Raw genomic sequence first — 18,315 nt, 5'->3', positions numbered from 1 at the left:
TGTTTTCTATTCAGTGTTTATCTCCACAACATTTTTAATGTAATTAAAATTTTATGTAATTTTCATTATCAAACTGACACTGGTTATTTATGTACGAAACAAAGAGTCAAAACACTTCAAAAATGCCTTTAACACATTTTATTATTCATGTTTAAGCCATGTACAAAAAAACAAAAATAATTTTCACATTTTTGCTGCACAAATAATATATATAAAACAAAAACTTTCAACTGGCTGACTGTACACATAAATCATCTTCATCATTATGTGTCTCATCCTCTGATCAGCTGATCACCATCTTCTGCAGCCTTATGTGTCTCCTCTCTGGTCTGTAGTTGACTGTTTTCCTCTCCAGCATCGGGTGTTCTCTTCATGGTCTGTAGCTCTCCAGGGTCTGCATCCTGGTGAACTCCATCTCTGCTGCTTGCAGCGTCTCTTTCCTCAGCTGATCCGTCTTCCTCGTCTTGCAGAGCGTGCAGCGTTTGTGGGTGTAACTGACTAACAAAAACTCTCCTACTTTCCTTTACTTTCCTTGGCTCTGAGTTTGTGTTGCCATTTTCCCACCACAGGACCCGTAAGTAATCTCTGTCTTCTTGGCTTACGTGGAACCTGTGAAACATCTTCTCTACATCACAAATGACTGCTATTGGATGCTTGCGAAACCTGCAGAGTACTCCTGTCAGCCCATTTGTCAGATCAGGTCCAGTTAACACATGATCATTCAGAGCTGTGCCCTCATATTTGGCTGAGCAGTCAAACACGACTCTGATTTTTTCAGGTTTTCTTGGGTGATAAACCCCTTGATGTGGAATATACCACAAATGTCCTTCTCTCGGCTGATTTTCCACTTTGTCTGCATCTCCATCCTTGAAAACACCCTCCATGAACTTAGTGTAGTCATCTTTGAACTTGGGATTCTTTTCAAACTTTCTTTTCAGCTGATTCAGTCGCACAACAGCCAATCGCTTGCTTTGTGGAAGCTGTGGGCGTGTCTTAAAGGGAAGTGGCATTTCCAAGTGCCCATCTGAATCCTGATGTATTGATTTATTAAGTATCTCCATGAACTGTATATCATCTTGTGTTATGCTCTTTTCTCTATAATCAGTATCCTTGAAATCTGATTCAAGGGCTTTGATGATGGTAGCTGGTGTCAGTGGAGGAAGTTCCTTCACAGATACACGGTGACACTGGCCTGTTACCTCAGATGACTTTGCTTTTTGTGGTGAGCTGCCGACAATACTCCAACCCAGATCGGTTTTGACAGCATACGGCTCATCACCACCTCCTGTGATGACTTGCTAATACTCTGGAGTAATCATAGCCGATCAGGAGCCCGACCTCACAATCCGTCAACTCTGGCATTTCTTTGATTATGTTGTTCAGATGTTTCCACCTTCTGGCAGTTTCAGGGGTAGGTATGTGGGAACGTTCAAGGGAATGAAATCTCTGGTATAGGCTGGTGGCAAGTTAATGAAGCTTTGTGAGGAAAATCCTCGAACCCTAAGACCACTTACTCTTTGACTCTGAACAATGGAATCTTTTCCCATCATAGTGGTTAGCTTCAATTTGACTGGCTCTAAGCCTGCTCCTGTCCTTCTCACATACCTCTTGGTAAATGGTAAATGGTCTGTACTTATATAGCGCTTTTATCCAAAGCGCTTTACATATACGTCACCGTTCACCCATTCACACACACATTCACACTCTGATGGCGGAAGCTGCCATGCAGGGCGCTAACCACGACCCATCAGGAGCAAGCAGGGGTTCGGTGTCTTGCTCAGGGACACCTCGACATGAGCTCTCCGGGCCAGGATCGAACCGGCAACCCTTAGGTTACAGGACGACCACTCTACCCAATTGAGCCATGCCGCCCCTTACCTCTTGGTCTACAAAGGTGCTGCTACTCTGTGTATCCAGCAGGGCATAAACTAAAGTCTCTTTTTCAGGTGTGCTAGTGGATGAAATCCATACAGGCACAATCATGGATGTACTCCCACCATTGCCTTTGTCCACACAGCAAGAGAGGGATGATGTGTTCTCTTCCGCATGCATAGCATGAGAAGATGTGTCTGTAGCGGGAACAGAACGGTTCTCATGTAGTGGTGTTGAATGAGATTTTTTACATATTCCACATGTAGCCTTATTCTTGCAGTCCCTTGAATTGTGTCCTCTCCTAAGACAGCCAAAGCACAGGTTATTGTCATGTATGAACTTCCTCCTGTCTTCCACAGATTTGTTGACAAACATTTGGCATTTGTGAATTGACTGGCTTTCTCCACAGCACATGCATATGACTGGACTTGATGTGGTAGATGTGTTTACTTTTCTTGCTCTGTTTGAAACTTTTAAGCTATCTTCCACAGCACTGCATTCCAGCTCTGTACTTGCTTTATCAGATGCTTTTACATTTGTGATGAATGCATTAGCCCTTGTGCGCTTTATATCCCAGGATTGCTTTTCATCAGTAGGTTTCAAAGCATTAAGTGATGTTACTGGATTGCAAGCAATTTCTGCTTCTGTGGCCAAGAAATCTGCAAACTCCTTGAATTTGGGATATTCCTCTGTATGTTGCAGCTGCTGTGTGACATGTCTGTTCCAGCGAGAAGTTATTCAATCAGGGAGTTTTTGTAGCATCTTTTGGTTCTCCTCACAGTCATTTAATACTCGGAGGCCCTTGATGTGTGGCATAGCATTACTGCAGGCTGTCAGAAAATCACTGAATTGTCTTAGTTTAACAGAGTCTCTTGAGCCAATTTTTGGCCAGTTTTTTAGTTTTTCTCTGAAGGCACCGCTGGATTACAAAGTGGTGACCATACCGTGCATTTAAGGCTTTCCAGGCTTGGTCATAAGCTTCATCGTCTTTTCTGTAGAAAGTTCCTTCTAATACAGATCGTGCCTCACCACCAATGTATTTCTGGATATAGAACAACCTGTCAGCGGGATTTATACAACGTCGTTCTATCAAAGTCTTGAAGCTTGTGCTCCAACCTATGAAGTCAAGTGGGTCTCCTGTGAAGACTTAGGGCTCAGGCGCAGGAAGTCTGGTCAGAACCATTGTGTCATGTAAGGCTTGCGTTAATAACGCTTCTTTGGTAGTACTGCTTGGTTGTTCATCTTTACTGTTCTTGCATGTTTGTTCTGTTTCTATTTTTTCTATTTCTTTAGGAGGGGCTGGAGAACAAATTGACATCTGAATGCATACAACTGAACTCTTGTTCTCTCTGGAGTCAGCATCAGAGTACGCCCTTAGCTTGGCAGCCATTACTTCAAGATCTCTTTGGTTTTCCAGTTTTTGTAGTTCTTGCCTTTGTGCAGCAATTACTGCTTCCATCTCAATTTCAGCCTTCTTTGCAGCAAGCTGTGCAGCACAGTCTGCTCTTTTAACTGTAATAGTTTGTTGTTCTGATGTACAGCTTGAGCGATGACTACGTTCAGTAGATTTGGAGGCTGTTGACTTCCCATGTATGGATTGAGCATATTCTCTGTCAAGCACCATATGAAGTCTAGCATGCTCTGCCTTGGTATCGAACTCTTCTTGACCAACCTCACTCATGCGTACTTTCATTAGCCCCATTAGGTCTGTAGTTACTGCTGAGCAAGAATCCATTTTCCTTCGAATCTTAGTAGAGGGTGCTGAAAGAGATCTTACATTGTCATAAAGATCCCTCACTTGTGTTTCCAGTCCTTCAACAATGTTCATCATATCACACAAGTCCTTTTCTGAGCACTCATTCTTAAGTTTGGAGCGTATGTCTCTAACTTGTTCTTTCCAGTGTTCATATTTTGTGATGAATTTGCTCTCCTTCTTAGAGACCTCCTTTTGTTTTAACTCCAGCATTTTTGGGGTTAACCTTCTCACACGTGAAGATGTCCTAGGATTAACACTTTTATGAGTAGCTGAGGTGGGTTCTACTGTCACTTTATGTATTTCAATAGTGGCATGAATGTCACCTATGAGTGATTCCAATCTTTCCCTTTCAGCATCATCGGTTTGTGGTTCTAATAGTTCACTTAATCTAGTCAGCTCAGCTTGTAAAACTTCAGTTTGTTTACTTAGTTCTCCACGTTGTGATTTTTCTCCGTAATCTGACATTATGTATACATTGGAAATGAAGCAGTATCAATAACATCAGGTTTGCTAAATGCATAAAATGTGTAACAGTCCAGGCTGAACTGTGTTAAATGTGCTTGATAAATCATAAAACATGATCTTCATTAGGCTGCCTGCTTTTTCCACGGGAGTGGGCTCACTAAAGCAGGTCGATGATGGCGTCTTCAAGCCCATTACAATAAGCAAATAAAAATAATAATAATAATAATATAGATATTTAGTTTTAACAGGAGACTCTGTTACTGCAACCAGTATTGCAGGAAGATTTTGCACTGATTTTGCAGGAAGAATTCAGAACTTGCCTCTATGTACATGTGGTGTGTGTGTGTGTGTGTGTGTGTGTGTGTGTGTGTGTGTGTGTGTGTGTGTGTGTGTGTGTGTGTGTGTGTGTGTGTCTAGTAACAGTCATGATAACTGGAACTAGACATTGAACTGGACTTTGGATGATGGGAGGTCTCCCAGTGGTTTCAGTAGGAGGGATGTGACGGAGTGGACCAGCCGGGCCTTGTCCAGCAGCTTGTTTGATTGGACCAGGTACAGGGCCGTGCTCTGGGTTATCTGGTTGCTGTTGCACAGGTGGAGGAAAATGAGCATGGAGCGGGCTCTCATGTTCTCGGGGATCTTGAAGTCATATCCCTCCACTTCAGCCCAGATGATCTGACACAGCTCCATGACCTGCCTATTCGGAACCTGATGATTTAGGGAAGAATAGTCCGTCTTGTGGATCAGGATTTTAGTCAATTCGTTGACTAACAAACAAACCGCTTTTTGACGTTTTTCTGTCTCTGCTGAAGCAAAAACCTGGTCCTTCAGAAAAACAGGCTGACCTGTCTGGGCGTCCACAAAGTCAGCGGCTGGTTCAGCTCCTGTTGTTGGCTCTGACCGAGGTCCAGCTCTTCCGGTTGAGGTCAGGCTTTGTGCGTACTGGACCTTCATCTCCTTGGTCTTTACACAGGGCTTGATCTTAGATTTGTCAAATGAGGAAAGCCAGGTGGTGGCAGGTGTCTTCGGGGTTTTCAACAAGGCCTTTTTAAAGCAGGAGACAACGTATCTGTCGCTGTCTGGGAGCCTTGAATTCAGTAGAATCAGGACCAATCTACTCGGAGCCATACTTTTCCTTTTAAAAGCCTTGAAAATGGTCTTGTGAAGATTCTCCAGCCTTTCTGGAGAGAGATCAAAACAATGTTCTTCTACCTGGGTCCAGATTTTGTGGAAAAGCCAGGTGAAGGTGTTGTGAAGCTGCTGAGGAGTTGACCCCCTCTCTGATTTAGAAATGGCCTGGTTCATGAGGTTTTTCAGGATGAACCCAACAGCGGTTTTATAGCTGTCCTTTTCTGACAGATCTTGCTCACGGTTTTCCTCACACGATGTTACAGAAGAACATTGTCCTTCTTCCACATCCTCAACTTCCACATCTGACTCAGTGGTGATGATCTCTTCCTCTTCAGACTCGGAGGTGTTATCATCTGGGTCCAGCTGAGTCATCGGACCGATTTCCGCCTCTTCTGGAGCCGGCTCCAGATCATTTTGGACCACAGACCGACGGTGGTCCAGATCGCCTTTCCTGATGTTGTTCTGTTTTGATGATGGCTTCATCAGGACTTCCTTAAAAATGAAGACAATCAGCTGGTCTGTGTTGTCTTCAAGCATGAATGTCAGCAGATCTTCACCGTTTAATTTAAGACTAATCTCCTTAAAGATGGTCTTGTGAAGATTCTCCAACCTTTCTGGTGAGAGATTAAAATCCTCTTGTTGAACCATGGCCCAGATCTTCTCAAAAAGCCGTGATCTGATGTCTTTCATGCTTTGTGCTGACACTTTGATCCATGATCTGGAATTGGTTTCTATGATCAGGTTCGTAAGGACCCGCCATACGGCTGCTCTGTAGCGTTTCTCCTTCTTTGACTTCAGGGCCTTTTCACATGTCGGTAACTGAATCAAACGGGCTTTCTCCTCGAGTTCTGTGACCTCCTCTGTCTGATGGCGAGCTGTGGAGGTCTCTGTGGGATTAAGCTGCATTGGCATCACCTTTGATTGCCTTTTTCCGAAGAAAGTTTTAAGTTTCTTCATCGAGGTAACACGTTTGGGTGGTGCGCCGGTTTCTGGAGCAATTGGCTCAGTCTCCCAACAGATCTTTGGGGGCATCCCTGGGATGCGGGGAAGAACATCCGGGACATGGCCTTCTTTGTGGGTCGAGGGAATGACGTCTTCGACCACTGGGACTTCCTTTCTTTGACAGTACGCCCCGGAGGTCTCTGAGAGACCGTACTGCACCGGGATCACGTATGTCTTTTTCCTGAAGAAGGTCTTGAGTCTCTTCATGGTGGTTTTGCGTGCAGGCTTTGTGCTGGTCTCTACAGCAGCTGCCTCACTTTCCCAACAGTTTGTTGAAGACATATCTGCAAGGTTAAAGGTGTTCAGATGATTTAGTTCTGAGGAAAATGGACTATTTCCCAAAACCAGAAACTAAGAACAATCTGAGGACAAATGAATTCTGTCTTTCGGTTGTCTAAGCGTGGTGTCTCGATGAGGAAGGGATTTTTCACAATCTCTATTCCGTCTGAGAATTCCTACCAACTGAGCTGTGGTCAGAACAGAACTTTGATGTAGGGGCTTCTGGAATGCGTCCTTTATTACATCATTCAATAAGCCACGCCCACAAGACGGGGTCTCCCGTGGCAGCAGGTTGTAATGATGTCACAAGGCGGAACAGGTGAGAGGGGGAGGAACGTGATCAATGTCTTTATATAAATGTGATCAAATTAAGAACCAAAAGAACCAGAAAACAGATATAAAACCTATAAAAACAAGTACTAAATGCTGGAAACATATGTATTATAGGAATATGTTAAATGAGAATAAGAACGATGGAAAATGTGTCTAGGATTTATAACCAAGCTAGGAAAAGGTGGGACAAAGAAAATGGTGCATCCAGGATATTTATTGGTAACCATGGTGATAACTATGACATGAATTGGGTGGTTAGTAGGATGAATACTGTTATTTCTGAATGTGGAACCAGAGGTTTCAGGCCAAGGAAGAGACACCATGTGTGGAAGACTGATGGAGAATAATCCTCCCTCCATCTTTCCCTCAGCTGTGGATCAGCTGGAGGTCAAATAAGCTGTTAATGAAACTGTAATAACAACGCTGTTGGTTAAGAGAGTTATTGATGGCGTCTCAGACCATTAATGCACACACACACACACACATATGATGTTTGTCTGGGACCACTGGCTGAATAAAGTAGATTTCTTGTCTGGACGATGCTGGTGTGAAACAAACAAACAACAGATGTCATAAAGTAAATAATCCTGGATTCAGTTCAGCTAAACAAAAGAAAAGAACATCTTTGTAAAGATCCATATTTGCATCATAAACGCATTTAATGATACTTCAGGGACCTCTGTGGGACTCTTGTACGTCCCTTCCAGGGCCGGTAAGCCCTGCTCTTAGCTCTGCCTGTGGACTCCTGCTGTACCGGCCACGCTCAGGGTTTCTGGCTGCATGAAGCAGGCATTTAGCTCCTCAGGCCAGAACAGAGCTTCTCCTAGATGAATGGAAAGTTAATGTAGCAGAGTGGGTCTTACCTGCGGGTCAGTATTCGGCAGCGGGCTCATTGTGTCCACGTTCTTCTCCTCTCCGGCTGATTTGTAAAGATGTTTGCATGAGATGCAGCAGTGTGGGTGTGGTGGGCTGGAGGGAGCAGCGCAAGCTTTTTATTCCAGTTAAACCCGGACATTTAATGAAGCTTCTGGCTTTCGTCATATTTCAGGTTTACTGGGAAACGGAGGTTTTTAAGTTAGTGTGAGGGATTTCTGACACTAGTGGAGCTGTATTCCAGCATATTTTCTTCTTGCAATTCTTTTCCACAGTATTAAAGCAACGTGTTTGATGTCATAAGAAAATCTTGTTTCTTGTAAAACTTGCTGTTGTATCAGCAGCAGCTTCGTGCTTCTGTTCCTGCCGTGGACTTGGTGGTGGACTTTCTGACGTGTAGCACATGCTGCTTTGTTTAGCTGCTTTGCTTGATCAGCTCGTCCGCCGTCGCTTTGCCAGTCAAACCAGTGGAGCTGGGATTTATGGCTCTTTGAAGGGAGCCGGATCTTGAGGAGCCGTTCCTTTCAAAGAGCCATTCAAAAGACTGGCTTGTTCTCACAATATCTTACAAAATTTCACAATATATAAGAATGACAAACAATCAAAATATGCACCTATATAAAATATACTATACAAGATTAAAAAGTTATAGGAAAAATATAGATAAAAAAGGATAAACCTGAGCAGTCAGTGCAAATTCTAGTAAATGTTTTGGATAAAACTCACAGTATTTGTTTCCAAACAATACTCTGCCCACAGATGCTTCACATGAATGGAGCGTGTTGGACATCAGACTTCTATGATGTGACAAATGTTATTTATTTTATTTTCATTTTACTCAACTGTTCAGTCATTTTTAGCTGGGGGGCTTGGTGTGTGTGTGTGTGTATGCGACTGTGTGAAAGATTTCATTAAATTTTTTTATTCTAATATAATTCTACTGTGATGTATGTAAAAGCTTGTTTTTTTTGTTTGTTTGTTTTTATATCCATGAACTGAGATATGCATAAATGTTTTGAATCATATAAAGAACTTTGTGTTGCATATGGCATGAAAAGTGCTTTATAAATAAAGTTTGATTTGATTTGATTTGATAAAGGCAGTGTCGAAAATTTGTATATAAAAAGAATGGCTCACAAATAAACGGCTCACAGCTGTGAGTCGGTTCCCATCGTTCATTTAAAAGAGTCGTTCAAAAGAATCGGTTCGTTCATGAACGTCACATCTTTAGTTGTTTCAGATGTAGGCTAACTAAGTTTACCTGCACGTAAAACGAAAAACGTGATAAACATTTTCTTAAATTACACAGAGAACTGTGTGCTCACAGTTATAGCCAGTCTGTGGGGTCTCCCGCTCTTGTTTAAATGTCTGTTCCTGCAGTGCTTATTTCTTGTGCTCTTAAGAAAAATAGAACATGATTCTGTCAAAATTTCCCTCAACACTTCTGATTCCAAAACATTTTCCCAGAATTATTGTCCTACAGAAAATGTATTAGATTAAATGTAAGTAACTTGATCGGTTTGTTCGGTTTCTTTAAGTTTCTTACTCTGAAGCTGCTGAACAAACAAATGGCTGGAAAGCTGATTGCACTTTCCACAACAGATTTCAAGAAGATATGCAACATCTTGGTCCAGACACTGAATAATTTCAGTCTCCCTAAAGAGAATCTGATGTACAGCTGAACTACTTGTAATTCTCCATCACCTCCACTTTTTCTTCCAGGTTGTAAGCCGCCTTTTGCCTTGTTTTCCTCCAAAAAGAAAAAAATAGAAAGAAAACTTGTCCACATTTCCACCCCTCCAGAAGATGGTTATCCCAGACTGTTATTCTGTTACTAACCATTCCGTTTGTTCCACCTTTTAAGCAAGAAAAGGTACATCCGTGTTCTCTTGTGCAAGACCACAAGAGAAAAGCAGTTAGATTTAGACATAGCCTACATCTGAGCAAACAAATGCAGGTCTCCACATTTATACAGTGCATTAAAATAAAAACATCCACATGCAAACACACATACACACACACATATATATATTAGGGGTGGGACTTAAAACATTATTTGGAGGCTTTGTAATTAATCTCGAATAATACATTTTAATCAGATAATAGCAAAATTTTATGGATTTTATTTGAGTGGATCACTGAATCAAATAATAGACAAAGACAATAATATTGTAAATTCAAGCTCTAGTAATGTCTGGAAAAATGCATGTAACTGCATATATATATATATAAAAATATAAAATATCTCTGACCAAAATTGAACAGATCTAATATAAAGTTCAAGTGACATTTTAAGTACTTTGACCATTAGCTTTGTCTGTTCTCTAAGTAAGAATCCACATCATGTTACAGTGTTTTTAACTTGTTTGTTTTCATTTCTTCATTTATAGGCATCTGAGTGGAATCAGCCAGAGTTTAATTAGAAACAGACAGATATTTTGTAGATATCGTCAATGGCACTGTTGCTAGAAATCTTTTGAATTTCAGATTAAATTAATGAAATAAAAATACTTTATTTGTCCCAGAAAATAAATAAAGCATAGTTATCAATTGGCGTCATTTGTCCACTTTAGAATGACGTGAGATATTTGAAATCTTTTCGTAGATATCAATAATGTTTTGGATTTCTGGGTTGTTCACTTTCACTATGAATAACTGAATTAAGTATATCTGAAAAACGTATCCAGTTTAGCTTACAACCATTAAAACCGCTAGCTGCTGCAGAAAACACGAGCTCCTTCGGTCACGCGATACCCGGTGACGTCACGGATGCTGCTGCCCTGACAGAGACGGTAAAGATGGCGCCAGCAGGGACCTTAAGCCTCCGCTGTATTTCTTCGTTTCTGCTGGTTTTTGTTGGCCTAGCTGGCATACTAAGCAATGTGAAATGCGATGAGCAGGTGCCGCTAATTATGTGGACAAGCGAGGGGTGAGAAATGCGGATTATTTTAATGTATTCATTATTTTCTGTTTATTTATTTATTTAAATTGTATAGATATATATATTTGTTTTATTTATACGGATAACGGATTTTGACGGTTACCTGATGGGTAGTTATGCCAGATGATATTTCGGAAATGTAAACTGGCTTCTGCGGGGGAAGAAAAAGAGTGTAATCCTCATAAATAAATGAATAGCCACCTGCCACAGTTACTGATGCACCTGAACGTAGCACTGCAGCATTTAACGACCATTCATGAACAATTGTTAAAATAATTCATGACCGTTAAGTTATATTGGATTAAAGTTATAATGCATGGGAGGACACGATGCAGATGTAAAGTTTGCATTATGTCCTCTAATGCAAAGGAATTTCCATATTTCATATTAAGTCAAAAAGCAACTGTGCTCATTTGGGAGATGACCCACAACCACAGCTTTCTTATTTTTTAATTTTTTTATTTTTATTATTATTTTTTCCCAAAAACATTTATTTATTTATTCATTTATTAATTAATTAATTCATGGCACTGCCTCTTATTAGGTCCAGTTCCAACTCATCCTCATTCTTTGCATCTTCACCATGACTGACATTTAGTTTATGTGTGTGTGTGTATGTTTAAACTTTTTAAAACCTCTTTTGCTTTGTATTTAATGTGGAATTATTTCCACCTCTCACCAGGGTCACCCTTCCACATCGTTCACCTCCCATGGCAGGTCACATCGTTGGGCAGCAGCAGCTTTCCTCCTACTTGGACAAAGCTCTGGACATCGGTCCACGAAATGTACTCCTGTTCCTTCAGGACAAGGTGCGACATTTTGCTTAAAGCTGCTGATTACAAGTACACACAGTTATTAATCTATCTTGAATGGGAGTTTGTGGAATATGAACCTAATTTCAGCATAGATTAATAATAGTCTATCTTCACATACCTTGAAACAGGGAGGACTGGCAGCAACACACAGTTGTGTCTGATTATGTCTGAGCCATAATAATCAAATTAATTTTTATATTCTGTTTATGCCACTTTCCACTTTGTGTTTTCTATAGATGAGTATAGAGGATTTCACTGTGAATGGAGGAGCTTTTGGAAACAAACAGGACAATGTGTTTCCCAACCTTGAGGTAAGTGCCATCTTTGTTAGGTTTAAACAGGAAAATGAACATGAACAGTTCTGCATGGGTGCAGTGACAGAACATGAAAAACTTCTAGCCTACTCAGTAGGTCAGGATGCCTTCTTTAACATCTTCAAACTGCAGCCGAACAGTAAAGTTGCAGCTCCAGCTTTTTTTTCAGACATTGATGAATATATCGGGGTGATTTGGGTTATTTTATCTTGCACAAGGACACTACTGTGTGAACACACTAGGGATTGAAATGCTAAATGGTATAATCTCTTTGTCATGAGGCCAATTTTCTCTGCCTTCTGTCTGAAATTACACAAAATAAATTAAGTTTATCTTCACAACTACCAGCGCTGTAAGTATAACCTTAGTCTTTACAGAAAGCTGAGACATGAGATTACTACAGAATCAAGATGTGTTAGTGTGTCAGAGTAAATTCACCAGGAACACATTAGAAAATGTTAAAGTTATCTCCTCCTAAAATGATTATGAGGATTATTCTGCTCTGAAACTGAGAGCTTCTCTAAAGTAGCATCCGGGAGTTTAACAGTCGACTGAACTCGTGTTAAAGAGCAGCAAGCGTCCACAGATGGAGGAAACTACTATCCAAGCAATAACTTATCAATCCAGCTGCTCGGTATCTATGGATACGGTGGAAACAAACCTTGTCTAACACATCAGGTTTTACTTTCTTACAACACATGAACCAAAGTCAGGAAAAATTTCATTCTGGATGGATTTATTATTATAACCTGATTTGTTGTTTTTATTTATACATTTTTCTTTCCTGTCCACAGGGAGCTCTGAAGTCATCATCATCCCCTCTGGTGTTACCTGCTGTGTCTTGGCCTGCCTCCAATGCTGTGATTGGTCAGCTGCAGGACCAATTAGAAACTTCCCCTCTGTACATGGACCCAGAGACTCTGAGCCAGCTGAGACTCAACGCCTCCTCGCCTGCCTTGCTCGTCTTCAGGATGCCCTACAGCGTTGGGTTCGTACACCAAACACAGTTTAGAGACAGGCTGTTATCACTGGAGTAAATCCACATTACTCACTAATAACAATGTTTTTATGATCCAATGCGTTCAGAAACAGAGGAGCTAATTCTGCTAATTTGTACTGATGTTAATTTATCTAGTTGGGTATCGACTCAGAATCAGTACCTCTGACTTTTTTGTTTGTTTCTCACCTTCTTTTTAACTTAATTTCAAATCTTTTTAATCAATTTTAGATTTATTAATTTTACTCGATACAAGATCATTGATTGAATTTAAGGAATATTTAGCTTCTTTTTGGTTCGGGTGTTTTTGAGTAGAAAGAAGCAGCTTTTTAGGTGGAAAAGTCTAATTGTTTGTTCGTCTTTCAGGGCTGATCTGATGTCTGTGAAGGAGATTCTCAGTGGAAATGGTGCGTCTTCAGATAACCTGTGGTTTGCAGTATTTAAAAAAATAGCTCTCATTGAATTATTCATTTCTGCCTTGATATTTTTTCTCCAAGTTTTGTCTTGAATTTGTCACCATTTTGGAAATGATTGCAGATGAGGTGATTGGCCAGGTGCTGAGCATCATGAGGACTCAGTCCGTTCCTTACACAGCCATTTACACAGGCCTGAGGCCTTCTAGGGTGAGTCAGCTGTCTGTGACCCATCATGTATGGATGTTAACTCATACATCACTCAGTTCCTGTTATTTAGTCCAGCTGACTGCTGTACCTTCTGTCTCTGAACAAGGAGGTGGTGTCTCTGTCTGTGGAGGACAGCCTGGGTGGAGGACGCTCTCTGCTGCAGTACAGAGGCGGATACAGAGACAGAGGGAGAGACAGGGAGAAGCAGAGGAGGGTCAAGGAGATGGCTGGGATCTACAGTCCCGTGGAGTTTAAGGTGACTATTTTTTCCTACTGTACAAAAAGGGGCCTCAAGATCTACACACATTCTTTTATAATCCCTAAAGTTATGGATTAAAGGACAGACTGTTGCTCCCAGATCAGCCAAACGTGTTAGAAACTTCCTTCATTGTCCCATCAACTCTGACCAGAAGCCTGTTAGCTCAAAGTGGCTTTTATGGGAGGAAAATTGGATTGACTGTTCTGGAAAGGAACCAGCGGATGAAAAGGAAAAGACAACAAAGAAAGCTTCATGTCTTCATCCTCCTCTCTGCCCTCTTTTTTCCTCTTTTCTAAAGGAGGGGGAGAACACCTGCATCCTGCTGTGGGCCAAAGGCCTGTCTGTGGGAATCCTTCGGAGTGGTCGCTGGGAAGAGCACGACTTGACTCCATCTACCTTTGGTGAAGGTGTTAGCCCCAAACTCCATGGCTCCAGCTGCGACAAAAGCAAAGCAAGGTATTACTTTAGTATGTAAATAAATGACTGATATTAACTAAATGTGACCATTTTGTTATGGAAAGAGAGCAGAAAAAACCAATGCTGTCTAGTACTAACCCAATTTAATCATTAAATCTACTTCTTTGTACATTATAATGCTCACATAGTCATAAATATACATATTTAATACAGAACTCTTTAAAAATAGCGAGTTTGTATCTCCAGTTATCCAACCTTCTGAACTTTTTTTAAATAATGTGCAGAGTGGTAGTATCTGTGCCAGGACAAAGTAACAGGTCCGGAAATTGATTGTTGGGGACGGGCCCCATTTATTAAGTGTACTTTGAATTTATAACAAAACAAATCCCAGTTTAATAATTCAATATTTGGCCCATGTAGAAGCAGATTAGATATATAGGAAGCCATCAAAAAGAAATATTTTTATGTATTATTTAATCAAAATTAACTTGTACCACAATTAAAATCAGATCTGGCTGATATCAGCTATGACCCCACACATTTAACAGAAAATAGAATATTTCATTAATGAATAGCAAAGTCAGTCAAGTAATCTCAACCAACATTTTATAATTAATACAGTAGACAGACTGAGGCCGAGACCAGTTAATGAAAGAATCTAAACAGTGATGTTATGAGAGATAAGTTGAGCATCATGGATCACATTTCACACACAACTACACAGATGTTTTCATTGTGCTCATGCAACTCTGCAAATGTCCACATCTCATCTCTTTGGTGCAACACTAAGCAACTAACCTGCACAAGTACTTTACTAAACCTTTTCCTAAACTTACTGTCAGTGAAAATGTGATATGATATGTGGGATTGAATTTAATCCTTCTGTAGATAACGCCTCCAGAAGCAGAGAAGGTGGTGAGACACACACACCCGTGGTTGCAGCAACACTTGCTAGGTGATACGTTGCTAGGTGGAATCATCCAAGCTGCTGGAAGAGTTTGATTCTTACAGCGTTGCACCTGACACGTGTTCCTTTCTTCATGTTAGTGTTTAACCACTGTCCAAAACTATCACTCTATACCAGAGCTACTCAGTCCAGCAGGCTTTCCATGTTTCCCTGCTCCAAAGGCTCAACAGGCTGCATCCTTTTAATTGGATTCAGGAATGTTGAAGCAGGGATACAATGCAAACCTGAGTAGCCCTGTTCTGTACTAATAAGTCACTGAGGCTAGCCAATGACTGAGCACCAAATATCAGGATTACTTCATATAATGTCTTCTTTGCGTTTTTGTGATATTTGCTGATTATATACACAAATAGATTAAAACTACAAACACATACCACTTAGGAATATTGTGTAAGGCGTATGTTTTTTACAGCACCTTAAAAGCATGTCTAGGAACTGATTCTAATTGTGATAATTTGTTTAATATGTATAAATGAAAATTATATTTAAGAGTATAAATGAAAACAAAAAGGTTAGCGCCTGGATGGGAGGGCCTGACTTTTAAATGGGTGTGCTTTGCCCACCGGGGTCCACCCATGGGGCCTGGTCTGCAGTGTGTCTGTATTTTTGTTTTCATGCATTAGTTCATATCTTCACTCTGTAATTCAAGTTCTCCAACACCACAGAACATTATAAAGCGGTTTTTTTGTTTAGTTTTTCCCAATACTGGAACTCTTTTTATTTTACATGAAGCTTCCAGCAGATTTTATGCTGCAGCATCATTTTTAATTTTTATTTGAGCCATAAACTGAAACCAAAACTATGTTTTCAGCTATTTTATTCTGTTCTATTCTACAGTCATTTAGCAGACCAGAGTTAATTTTAGAGCAGTCTGGTAGAGATTTGTCACACAGTCAGTTCACAACGAAATACATCTCAAAGCACCATACAGACCAGTTCACTATAGTTCAAGAATTCATTAGAATCCAGTTAACTCCAGCTTATTCTAGGAGATGATTAAACTTTTGATCGTCTAATTTCACGTTTGCTTCTTTGCAGGTTGGTTCTTAACTATGAGAGCGTCCTCGGCCACCGCAGCTTCAAGCTGATGTAAGTCAGTACATGAGCATATGAGCGTTTCAAGCTGAAGAGTGTGAGTTAACATGTGTGTGTTTGAAGCTTTGCCATGAGCCAGCGTCACTACAAGGTGTCTGCACGTCGCTGGTTCACTCTGGACGCCGTGGAGCTGGAATACGACGGGACCAAGGCCACGTTTAACGGCAGCAGAAACATTTATGCTCCTGCAGAGTATTCGTACCGCTGTGAGTCCGTCAGCAGCTTCCGGTGGCCGCAGCTCATCCCACGCTCATCCAAAGACCCCTCCAACCAGTGGAGGGTCTCTTTTGAGGACTTCCAGGTTAGATTGTTATTTTATATTCAACACCATAACAATGTACCAAAAATGAACAAAGTCCTGATCTGAACTGTTGCCGTGGTGATGTTGGTTTTTCTGAATTAAAAAGATCATTTTACAAAAAATATATTTATTATTCAGTTTCCTGGGTTTATGAGATCATTTAAAAATAAAAATCCTTTTTTTATATATTTATTAAGATGAATTCATTTAAAATAATTAAATAATTCAGTGAAAAATAAAATAACAGAATTTACAAGATAGCCTTTGAGATAAAAATCATCTTATTCTGTTTTTCTAGATAATTAACTACGTCCAGATTCCTCAGCCATGTTGCGACCCGTAGGAAATAAAGGCAGATTAAAAATCTAAAAGAAGTCATTTAATTAAGTAGCTTAATACAAAATGCAACATAGCTCATAATTTAGATAAATATTTCTGAATTAGCAAGATAATTATACAAAAACTTAGTTTTCCATTCTGTTTTTTTGGATTCATGAGATAATGTTGTCACCTGCAGGAAATGAAGGCAGAATAAAAATCTAAAGGACATTTAATGTCCTCCAGGACATCCTTTAGCACATCGGACTCTTTATCTTTTTACGTAGACTTAATACTCATCTCTGCAGGATGAGTTGTAAGTCTAAACAATTTGCTGTCCCACAAAGTAGCTGTTGTGAAAAATGAAGATTATGCGTCTGCAGTCCTGAAGCAGCAGCCTCTGGTACCACAGATACCTCCACCTCCACCTCCTCCTCATCATCATCATCATCATCATGGGGGACGTCCTTGACCCTAACCATGGAACCTGGAAGTATCTCATAAGTTCAGAAAAACCAAACATTAGTTTTTGTATTTTTTACTAGTGAATGCAATACTTTCCCATAATTTCCTGTCTTTACATCTTTTACATCTGTGGATGAACTGTTTGTGTTAACGTTACCGCTTCAGATTGTCTAAATAAGGACTAATTAAGAGCAATAATTTCAGTTTTCTTTGTTTTCTAACTTTGTCCAGATCCAGGGCTTCAACGTCAGCGGCAGCGAGTTCTCCTACGCCAGCGACTGTGCAGGCTTCTTCTCCACAGGTATCTGGATGGGTCTGATGACCAGTCTTCTCATGGTGCTGGTGCTGACGTACGGCCTGCACATGATCATGCAGCTCCGCACCATGGACCGCTTCGATGATCCTAAGGGCCCCGCCATCTCTGTGCCGCAGACAGAGTAACTCACCTGCAGCGTTTCTCCTTCCTGTCACACTAATGCTCCGTTTATTGCATCCCACTCCACATTCCACCCTTCTTTTTGTATGTTGTTTTTTTTCCGTGGTGTTGCAGCTCATATTTATCTGCACAAATGTGTCAGATTGAACCTTAAATGTGAATTGTGTGAATGAAGAGTTTAGTGTTCAGTTGCTCAGAGACACAAACTGGACCCAGTCCAGTCAGACCACCGTACAACATTTAACTCATCTAAGGAAACATAGAAGAATAACTAATAATACTAAAAAGAAATACTATTTATTGTAAGTTGTGTGTAAAGTTTGTGTTTACAGTTTGAGTGGATGATGAAGACATAAATGGTGAATAAAGGGAAAACACTTTGGATTATTTATAAAATGCTATTTATTGTTGAAACTGCAGTAATTTATGTGTGAGGTTTGTGTTTCAGTAAATAGGCCGGATAAGTGAACAAAATATATAAAAACTATCATTCATTGCATTAAATTGTTGTATTGTTGCTGTGAATCTAATAAATCATCAGTGAAGTGTGAGAGGTTTCTGCCTGGATAAATTGTATGTTTACTGCAGCTAATAAACTTAAGAGTCTGAATTGGGACAAAACTTGCAACCACGACATTTCTACAGCAGAAGTGTCA

At 40.4% G+C, this 18,315-nt stretch overlaps 1 protein-coding gene across 1 annotated transcript; it reads left to right on the top strand.

Annotated features, from left to right (window-relative positions):
• Positions 1-10,469: 10,469 nt before the first annotated feature.
• atp6ap1a (ATPase H+ transporting accessory protein 1a) lies at positions 10,470-18,208 on the top strand. Its single transcript, XM_042004768.1, has 11 exons — positions 10,470-10,640; positions 11,335-11,461; positions 11,704-11,778; positions 12,576-12,769; positions 13,145-13,185; positions 13,316-13,401; positions 13,508-13,657; positions 13,959-14,116; positions 16,083-16,133; positions 16,203-16,440; positions 17,455-18,208. Exons 1-11 carry the CDS (start codon positions 10,510-10,512, stop codon positions 17,662-17,664), a joined length of 1,461 nt encoding a protein of 486 aa, XP_041860702.1. The 5' UTR covers positions 10,470-10,509; the 3' UTR covers positions 17,665-18,208.
• Positions 18,209-18,315: the final 107 nt, after the last annotated feature.

Source organism: Melanotaenia boesemani, chromosome 13 (assembly GCF_017639745.1).
Source record: "Melanotaenia boesemani isolate fMelBoe1 chromosome 13, fMelBoe1.pri, whole genome shotgun sequence".
NCBI lineage: Eukaryota > Metazoa > Chordata > Actinopteri > Atheriniformes > Melanotaeniidae > Melanotaenia > Melanotaenia boesemani.
Note: the sequence above shows the minus strand (reverse complement) of the source record. Positions and strands in the feature narration are given on the sequence as shown.

Excerpts from the sequence above, each read along its gene's own strand:
- atp6ap1a (XM_042004768.1), top strand. The coding sequence starts at position 10,510 with ATGGCGCCAGCAGGGACCTTAAGCCTCCGCTGTATTTCTTCGTTTCTG. Across the intron at positions 10,641-11,334 it reads ATTATGTGGACAAGCGAGGG|GGTCACCCTTCCACATCGTT; the intron begins GTGAGAAATGCG and ends ACCTCTCACCAG. Across the intron at positions 11,779-12,575 it reads ATGTGTTTCCCAACCTTGAG|GGAGCTCTGAAGTCATCATC; the intron begins GTAAGTGCCATC and ends TCCTGTCCACAG.